Source organism: Porites lutea, chromosome 9 (assembly GCF_958299795.1).
Source record: "Porites lutea chromosome 9, jaPorLute2.1, whole genome shotgun sequence".
NCBI classification, from domain to species: Eukaryota; Metazoa; Cnidaria; class Anthozoa; order Scleractinia; family Poritidae; genus Porites; species Porites lutea.
In genome coordinates, this window is record NC_133209.1 from 12,086,413 (window position 1) to 12,095,766 (window position 9,354).

Here is a 9,354-nt window from a genome sequence, read left to right on the forward strand (position 1 = left end):
AAAAGCAAGATTTTGTCAAACATGTTTTATAACTGAACCACTATCCCCCACTATCTCTTGTTTCCCTTATACAATGAAATTCTTGCGTTTTGAGCACTTGTATATGTATTTTTGACAGCACTTGCACTGCACGTAACTGAAAATGGGATGGAAAGTAACGAAGGGTTTGTTGTGGCATCACATAATTTTCCGATTGGCATCTTTGCAAAATACTAATCAAAATTGCCGCCTAAGAAGGCCACATATGTCGATCACAGTTTTATTGTGCCGCCGTTGAAATCGTTCGGTGGACATTTTGCCGTGGCACGGAAAGCACCAGGGGGGGCACTGTGTATGTGTTCGTAATTTGACTACGAAGAAAGGCCGCTCTTAGCTTGAGATCCCCTTGTGACGTCATGACTTTACCCGAGGGATGCTGTTGTCGAAATATGGCCGACAGTCGGCCAATGTTGTCGGAATGCTCTGCGATCAAGCCTTAACACAGAGACACAGTTCTGTATGTGATTGGCGTCTTCCCTCGGAGTAAAATGCACTCGTTAGTCGCGACTTTCGCATTTCAGAGATTCTTAGCGTGAATTTTTGGGAAATGATGTTTATTGACTAAAATTTAGAGCATGAACGAAACGGGTTCTCGAGCCTCCGGAATGACTTCACCACGACATACAAGTCATCAAGCGGTAATGGATAGGCTTCGGCAGCGTTTCAGCGGGTATAGAAAACATCATAGTGACTGCCAAACAAAATATACACAGTCCTTACCAGCCGTACATGACATAGAGAGACAGGAGGCAATGAATCTACACAAGCGTGCTTTGGATAGCCGCAATCGAATCATGAACGTGAACGGAAAGGCAGCAAAACAAAATGACGTCGAAGGCAAGGTAGAATCGCAACAGCAACTACCGAACGGGCTTGACAAACCAACGAATACCATCCTGCACATTCGTGAGGTGTGTTTTCTCACTTTTTTTGTTGCTTAGGGGATTTGTTTTGTAGGTAACCGATTTCAACAGATGTTCTGACGGTCATTTATTAAGATATAGATTTATAAGCTTAGATATGCCATTCTGTTGTTAACGGTACCCAATTGTTTAGTTTGCAATTTCTGCGCAACACACTTGCGCTTAATGTACGTTACACTAACGCTGGTTTATTTTACTCTGATCCTGCCAGCAGCAAATCCTACTAAAAAAGAGAAAACATGAGCAAAATATGAACAATGCCCTCAACTCTTTTGCGCCTTCGAACGATGTTGATATCAACCTTGGAGGAGAGTGCGTTTCAAGCAAGTTTCAGAGACCAGACGGTGTTCTTCTACCAGGTCAGGAAGGTTCCAACTCGATTTCATCAATTAATCAGCCCCACCAAGTGGATCATACATCGGTACAAGTACACCAGTCTTCCTATGGTGTGAGAGAGCCCTCGTACTTACACGATGGGTCTAGAATCGCAATGGGCTCAGAGGCTTACGCCGGTGAAGCTCAAAGGTTGGCCTCTACTGCATTTGCATCATCGGATTTTAAACAGGAGAAACCTGTAGTTGTTTCTTGCGAGGAACCCACACATTCTAATGATGGCTCAGAAACTTTAGCCAATGGCTTGAAACAAGTATCCAGTTCTAAATTTAACTTACCAGGGCGTAAAGAGTACATACAACAAGAACTAGACTATTTTGATCATGTTATCCAACGTTTTAATGAGGAAGGAGGCCCTATACCTCCACAGCATCAGACCAATGCTTCTGTGCCAGGATGTGAAGATGATTTAGGTCAGGTGCCTGAAACTCAGCCAGGAACTCACCACTCTAAATCACATCAGCTGAAAGAGATTGCCCGTTTGAAGACGCAGCGTGCACAAGCACAGCAAGGTGTACCTTACATTGACAGTCAAAGTCATGTAAACCAGCAGTTTCCACACCAGCATGCAGCCCAGTATTCCATTGGTTCAACAGGCCAACAAGCACCTTCTTTACAACATCCTTACACAGCAGGCAAATATCCTGGAGGCATTCCTTTGATTTCTAATGATCAACAGCAAATACTACCAGAGCCAAATCATCCAGTAGCCTCTCTTGCTGGTGGTTTTCCCCGGCAATTTGATTCTCTTCAGTATCCGAGAGGGCCTGCATCACAGTCACAGCATCAGCAACAACAGCAACCATTTTATGGCTTTTCTCAAACCAGTGCACCATCATCAAAACTATCCCATATACCATCGCAAGTTCAACAGTTATATTCCCAAAGGTTTTCAAGCCAGCCAGTTATACCTACAACACAGGGAGCACGGTTAGTCACACCACTTACCTCACCTGATTTAGCAAGATACTCCATTTCTAGGTCACAACCACAATACCAACGCCAAACCTCAATGCCACCTTTACAGAGCCAAGCATTCCTCAACTCTGATACACAATACCAATGTCAAGTAGCTGGCTTTCAAGAAGACCAACCTCGTTTTTCCAGTCCTGTAGCTGACCCAAGCACTGTTTATCATTATCAGCGGAGAAACTCCTTCCCTATTTACCACCGCAATAATACCCAAACACAAGGAAATCTCTCTCATGGCATGCAGCAAAATTTGGGATCTAGCCAAGCCAGTCTTCTAAGAGGTGTTTTGCAAAACCCCTCTCAAAATATGAATCCCCCAGACAGAGATTCTTTTCTGATGAATCCAAACTTAAATATGTCTTTGCAAAGTACCATACAATCAAGCTCTGTTTTGACTGGGAGGTCCCCTACAACAAATGGAGATTTGAACCCAGGAATACCAAGGTCACAACATTCATCTGTTATGTATAGAAACAATGCTCCTGTTAAGTCTACTTCATTGTTACAACAAGGAGGTAAATTTCAAGGTACAAGTAATGCAAGAAAGGGCACACTGGATGGTAACATGTCAGTTCTAACTCCAACATCTGTGGCACTTGGGGATATGAATGAGAGACAATCATCACTGGCAAGCTGTGATGCACAGTTTAGTGCTTATTCACCACTGAATGCACTTGATAAAGCACCATCATTTACTTCTCTTTTGGAGCAGTCTGCAATTAATCAAGGTAATCTAGAAACCACATATACTGGGTCAATACCAAACTTGGATTTGCTTGGAGAGATTTTAGGCCAATGATAATCCAGGCAAAACAAGCTTACTTCAAAGGAATGACAAAGTGCATGCCTTTATATGTTAGAACTTCACAAATAAGAAATAATAGGTGGCAGACTTAGCCTTGTTCATGAGTATAAGTCAAATTTAATGGAAAGTAATCAATGCCTTACATTGCTTAATTTCATACCGCGCGGGGGCCTGGCACTACCGGATTTTCCCGGACTTTTTAAAAAGTCCAGTTTCAAAATGGCGGATAGTCAGAGTAAAAACTCGAACAAAAGCATTTTCTTTCAAAGAAATATTGATCAATATTCCCTTGGAGAATCTGTCTAAACTTAGTAAGGAAAGGATGCAGTATTTCTGCCATGCCCTGAAGCTAAACTTAAGGAGCCGACACTCAGCAAGTGCAAGCAATTGTTCGATGAACTGGTCGCTCGAACCAAACATGATTATAAATTTTCTACAGCAAAGGATCCTCTGTTTAATTCTACCCGCATATGAAAAGTAGAGGATCATTGCAGGAAAGAACACAGATGTGATTGTGCACGTACCAATCGTAGCCCAAGTACGCTGGAGCAAAACTTAAAAGGGCAGTACAGAAGGGCTTACCTGGATTATTCCTGTCGCGGAAAAGAGTAATGTCTGTGAAAGGTAATGAGTGTAGTGAACTTTGTGGCGTTATGTATGTTCAACCTAGTGATGTTCACATGAAGGAAGATAAGGGACTAGTCTATACTCAGTGCATGCTAGCCAAAAGGTAGATGCACGTGACATTCTTGATTGTGATTACAAGCTGATTGCCCAAATTACAGGAACTGCAGTGTTACCGGATGAGAACTGCCTCTCAAGTAAGACTGAAGTATGCTTGCTTTTATCCATGTTCAGTGAGAATTGTTTCCAGTCTGATCTTTAGGACTTCTACTCAGACCGTACGCAGCGACGGGGAGAAAATCTAATGTAAGCCTTGCCAACCTAATATACAATGTTGCCCTTTCACTCGGGTCACTCTGGCATGTTTCGCGTTTTGGTAGTTTTTATTTTACGGTTTGTGAAAACAGGTACACCCACTCCCTTATCATTCCCCAATATATATTTATATATATATTTTGGAAGCCATTTTTAATCCGGAATTTAAAAAGTCCGGGAAAATCCGGTAGTGCCAGGCTCCCGCGCGGCATGAAATTAGGCAATGGTGAATGACAGAGAGCAAAAAGGGACAGCTATTCATTTTGTTTCTAAATAGTTGGTATGATTTGTCTTTCTCTCTTTGTTTTGATTTTCTTGACATGTGACAGATAGAAACATCTGTCAGTCAGAGTTACAGATGTATAAAGATGTCAATTTTACAATAATGTAATTGACAATCTGTTCATTTAGTTTTTGTGTAGACAAGCCATCCCATCGGTCAAATCTTTTGCACAGTATCTTTTCAATTCTTTTATGTACATGTAAGGTCAGTAATCGTTGATGCTACCACTATAAGTTCCAAAATTAAGTACAGTTTAAACTTTGCATCTCAGGGTAAACATTTTGATTTAAGATACCCAGAAGAGCTTTTGTCCAGATCTTTGCACTTGTCACCAGGGTTTTCATTAAGAATTGTAGTAGCAGGAGAAGAGTGTAAAGTAACAGGAGAATATTTTGCCAGAGCGAAGCCCTTTCCCAGAAAGAGCTTGAAAATGAGTCAGGAAACCCTGCTGAGATGGCTTTTCCTTCTGTCTGATAGCAAATTTTATTTCTTGTAGCTGCCTCAGGGAACAAAAAACTCCGCATACCTCTACATGGTTTCAAAACATTTTTTCTTCAAATTAACAGGCATACTGTTAAATTATGATTGACTTCTAACCCTGTTACACACTCCTAGAGTTGTGACTTACCAAAGAGTGAAAAGAAAATAATTCTCAATAGAGTGTTTGATCACATGACGTCACGGCAGCCATATTGGTGTCCCAAAACAATGAAACAGCAGCCATGTTGGTGTCCCAAACCAATCCTGTGGGAGTTGAACTCTTTTCTTATGCAAATGCTTTTTTTGTTTGAATAAATTTGCATAGATGCTGGCTACGTGAGTGAAAATGCTCTATAGGCTTTAACTTCAACTCAATATTTTTCAGATGTTTTTAATAGTGAAAGCACGAGATGTGAGAAACTTTTCCCATCTGTTGGTGACACGTGCTCGCGCTAGACGGAGCACATTTAAACAAATGCGCTATGACTGCAAAACTTTGTGTGTTCGGTTGTTGAATATCGATGGATATCTCTTCTTTTTTTCCTCTGCTGTTACAATTTATAATGTGCTGTTTTAGAAGGCATTGGTTGTCTTTACACTAGGCTGTTAAGTAAGACTTAAGAGCTGCTAAGTTTTACTTAACCAAGAATGCGTGTGTGAAGGCCTAAGTAAAATCTCAAGTAACTTTACTATGCATCTCATTCAACTCGGAAAGTTGAAACAATTCAAGAAAGTTTCAAGTGACTTGAAAACCATCCTTAAAACCGACTTAGCGAACCTGCGGTTTCTTGAGCTTTGAGAATTGCGAAGCATGTCAATCAATGTTGATATTTATTCAGGAATTTAAAGCAAGTGGCAAGCGCTAAAATTACGCATTTCTGGGAATAATTTCTTTAAATTACATAACGTATCCACATCTGATTTGTCCAAATAAAATAGCCATACTTCATCGAAATTTAGCCAGAGAATTATGCGTAGTAGAGGGGGAATTCTCTGATCTCTGATGCTTCATGAAACCCCTGTGTCACAGATGTGGACAAGAGCTTGTTTGGACATGTGCATGTTTTCCTGAGCTAGGAAGTTACTTGTACTAGTACCAGGATAGAAGACCTCATATCACATAATTCACATGGTAGTTTTTAATTTTTTCTGTTGACTCAATGAAGGATGCCTTGCAAAATTATGATAACATCCATGTAACTGAGAGTGGTGAAAGCCAAAAGAACAGAAATCTAATGCACATCAGTAACTAGCCATCAGTGAACCTGTCTGCCACCTGTTGTTCCAAGATTTATAGTGACAAGGTGAACTAGCTGATCACTAAAATAATTTGGCTCTTAGTATTTTTTTGTGGAATTTAGCCCTTTTAACTCAAGGATTAATGCTATAGTTGTATGTCAAGATTCTTCTTAGGAGTGTAGAGGTCTCCTCTAATGTTTGGCATTAGATCTTGGTACAAATCTTAATAGAAGCAAATACTGTTGGTCTTTGGTGACTGCTGCATATTACAGGGTTAAATTATGCCAAAAACTTGACTTATAGGCAGTGTGGCCAAGTGGTCAGTACATTGGACTTGCAATCTGGCAGTCCCTAGTTTGAGTCTCATTCTGGCCACTTGCTGAATTTGTTCTTAGTCGTCCCAAGTACAAATCCTTGGCCACTCTTTAAACTAGTTGCTTCCTGCTAGTTGGGTTTTTAAATCCTATTATTTTATATTTGAATTATTTGTTTCTAAGTATTTGAGTGGAGTGCCTGTAAACTAGCTGGATAGGCTAGGTGCACTTTCCACTGTAAACAAACCTTTAAACCTTTATATATTGATGACTTGGTTTCTGGTACATGCACCCTGATCATGGTGGTTTTTGGGTTTCTTCTATGTCTTTTGTGTAATCCAGCAGACAAGTTAAGAAGTGTATTTAGCAAGTAGGCCATTTATAATAAAGCAATTACGTGTAACCGGAATATGAATTTGGCAATATTTAGTTTATAAATTGATGGCCCATAGATGCATAGAATCAGCATCTTAACATGATGTTTTCGCATTATTGAAAATAGATTTACCAGCCAACATTAGAAATGGTTGGCTTTACACACTGTTACATAATACAAATATGTGCTTCTGAAGGGAGTTCAACAGTTAAAAATGTTAAAAAATGAATAAGTTAGACTAGTTTAGACTTTTGTAATCACCTTTTTTATTTAAATAATGTTTCATCTAGATATGTACTCCAAGAGTAACAAGTGCTCATCAAGAGAGCTTTTCTTTTACTTTTCTTTTTTATTTTCACAATTTTAAAAAACATGCATATAGTTATAGCTAGGTGAGAATCAGTAAAATAAATAAAATATTGTAATCAATTTGTTGTAGGTTGACAGCCAATAATAGGGGAGTGGTCATAACATTAGCCTGCGTCGCAGACATAATCAGCCTCAGTAACATCTGCTAAGCAGCCGTGAGATCCTTGCTCTGGGCCCCCAGCAGACTCAAAAAATTACTGAAGGTGTGTTTCGAATTCCCTTTCATCCTGATTGAAAAATCGACCATGCTTTTTAACTTGCTAATCATGGCACTAGTGGAGGCCCAGAACAAGGATTTTGGCGCTGTTTCACAGACCGACTTAACCAGAGTTACGTTTCGTCTGCGGCACAGGCTATCATAAAGTGTACTCAAGAAGGACCAAGTTTCCCTTCCAATTAGGCTGATGGATACAGATCTTAAGCTTAAAAATTTGAAGATTAAGCAAACATTTTGTATGTGTGAATAAACTGCACAGGGATATTAAATTTCATACTTCATGCTACGCGCGCTGTGATTGGTCATTGCCCATGACCTCTTAGAGTACAGATACGGGAATGACGTCAAAGGAAACTTGTTTTCTTTGTTTGTTCAACATGGCGCATGGTTTTGAAAATGTTTGTGAAATTATTTTGGATTTTAAAGCAAGTGAAAGACTCAAATCTAGTTTAGCTGGAGCTATTTACAAAGAAGAAAAATAGAGAAACGGAGTCAAAAAGAGCTCTTGACTACTTAAGAATATCTTAACTACAAGAAATCTTCACAACAGTTGTCATCATGTGTCATTGCTACGAGAGACTCGCTCTTTATCAAAATGTTTCATTATTCTGCTTTGAGCAAGAAAAGACGTTGAAAAACTTTTCAAAGAAACTGTATACAAGTAAAATAAAGAAAAAAAGGAGAAGTGGAGTCAAAAAGTAGCGTTTGGGACTTAAAAAATGCCTAAACTAGCACAAATCCTCGGACTGTCAAGTGGTACAAGGCAGGTAAGCTTATGTGTATCGGTCCTTTTTCTTTTCTGATCATTGTATAAAACAAATGGATTCCATGCTGTGGTGAGTCTGTTCTATAATAAATCACAGAGGACATCAAAATATGGTAAAAACATTTTAAAAAAACATTTTGAAGTGGCACACAAGCCGCAGGCAAGTGTGCCACTTGAAAATGTTTTACCATATTTTTTTGTCATCTGCTATCCACACAGAAACATGGAATCTATTTGTTAATGTGATGGAGACAACGTCTTTTTGATGGTGGGAATGAGGTACATTAAGTTGCCTCTATTCTGTGTAGTGTTAGGTTTTGTCTTTGGTTTAATTTTGAGTACTTTGCATAGCCAATGAAAGGCTCTTGAGGATCCTAGCCTGTACATGGCTGAGTTGTGCAGTGTGCAGATTGCATTGGTGACAACCAATGCAGAAAATGTACTAAAATCAAAAGTACTGGGTTAGTAAATACTTGCTTCACCTTGCCTGAAAGGCAAGCTTTAAAAGTAATTTTCTTTGCACCCTGAACTGGCTAACTTAATAAACCAAAAATATTCAAAAAGCTTGCATTGTCTATTTTTTTAATTATATATGTGTGAGGGTCCTGATCATCTTTTGAAAACTAAAATTCTAAGGTAATTTGATTATAGTTCTTTTTTATTCTAGTCTTTTGGCAGTCAAAACACTAAACACGTGGTTTTGCAAAATTGTGATGAACAGTTACAGAGTGACCAGTTTGGAAAGATGAGGGGTAAAAAATGTTTGATGTTTGATGCGCACCCCTCCACACAAAAGTATGAAGAAAAAAAGTACGTAACACATTTCTGTTGCTTACATTTTAAAAAAGTAACATCCTTCAAAAATCCAGGTCATTCGAACAAATTCACTTTGATTTTCAAAAGCTGATTCAAAGCTCGCATTAAAAAAGTCAACATGCAGTGCTAGTTTTTAAAAAGTTGTTGGTTTATCACGATAGCCAGGCTCGATTACCAGCCGCTGTTTGGGATATGAGCCTGTGCTCCTCCCCCAGACAGGGAAGAAACCCGGAGAGAGCGGCGGAAATTGAGCCCACAAGATAGCCAGTGCATAAGCTTTATGTCGGAATCTATCAGGAAATTGAGTAATTTTAATTTTCAGTGGACAAAAACCTTGTACCAGAACAATTTAAACAATATCACATTTTTTTTTGCATTTTGTAAGGGCTATAGATGTAATTAGTTATCTGTAATAACACCAAA

General features: G+C 39.2%; 1 protein-coding gene across 2 annotated transcripts; it reads left to right on the forward strand.

Annotated features, from left to right (window-relative positions):
• Positions 1-419: 419 nt before the first annotated feature.
• Positions 420-7,635, forward strand: LOC140948813 (uncharacterized). Of its 2 annotated transcripts, none has more exons than XM_073398087.1 (2): positions 420-950; positions 1,174-7,635. In XM_073398087.1, exons 1-2 carry the CDS (start codon positions 615-617, stop codon positions 3,124-3,126), a joined length of 2,289 nt encoding a protein of 762 aa, XP_073254188.1. In that variant the 5' UTR covers positions 420-614; the 3' UTR covers positions 3,127-7,635. The 2 variants fall into 2 exon arrangements, with proteins under 2 accessions (XP_073254188.1, XP_073254189.1); XM_073398088.1 differs by having other exon boundaries at positions 1,177-7,635.
• The last annotated feature ends 1,719 nt before the right edge of the window (positions 7,636-9,354 follow it).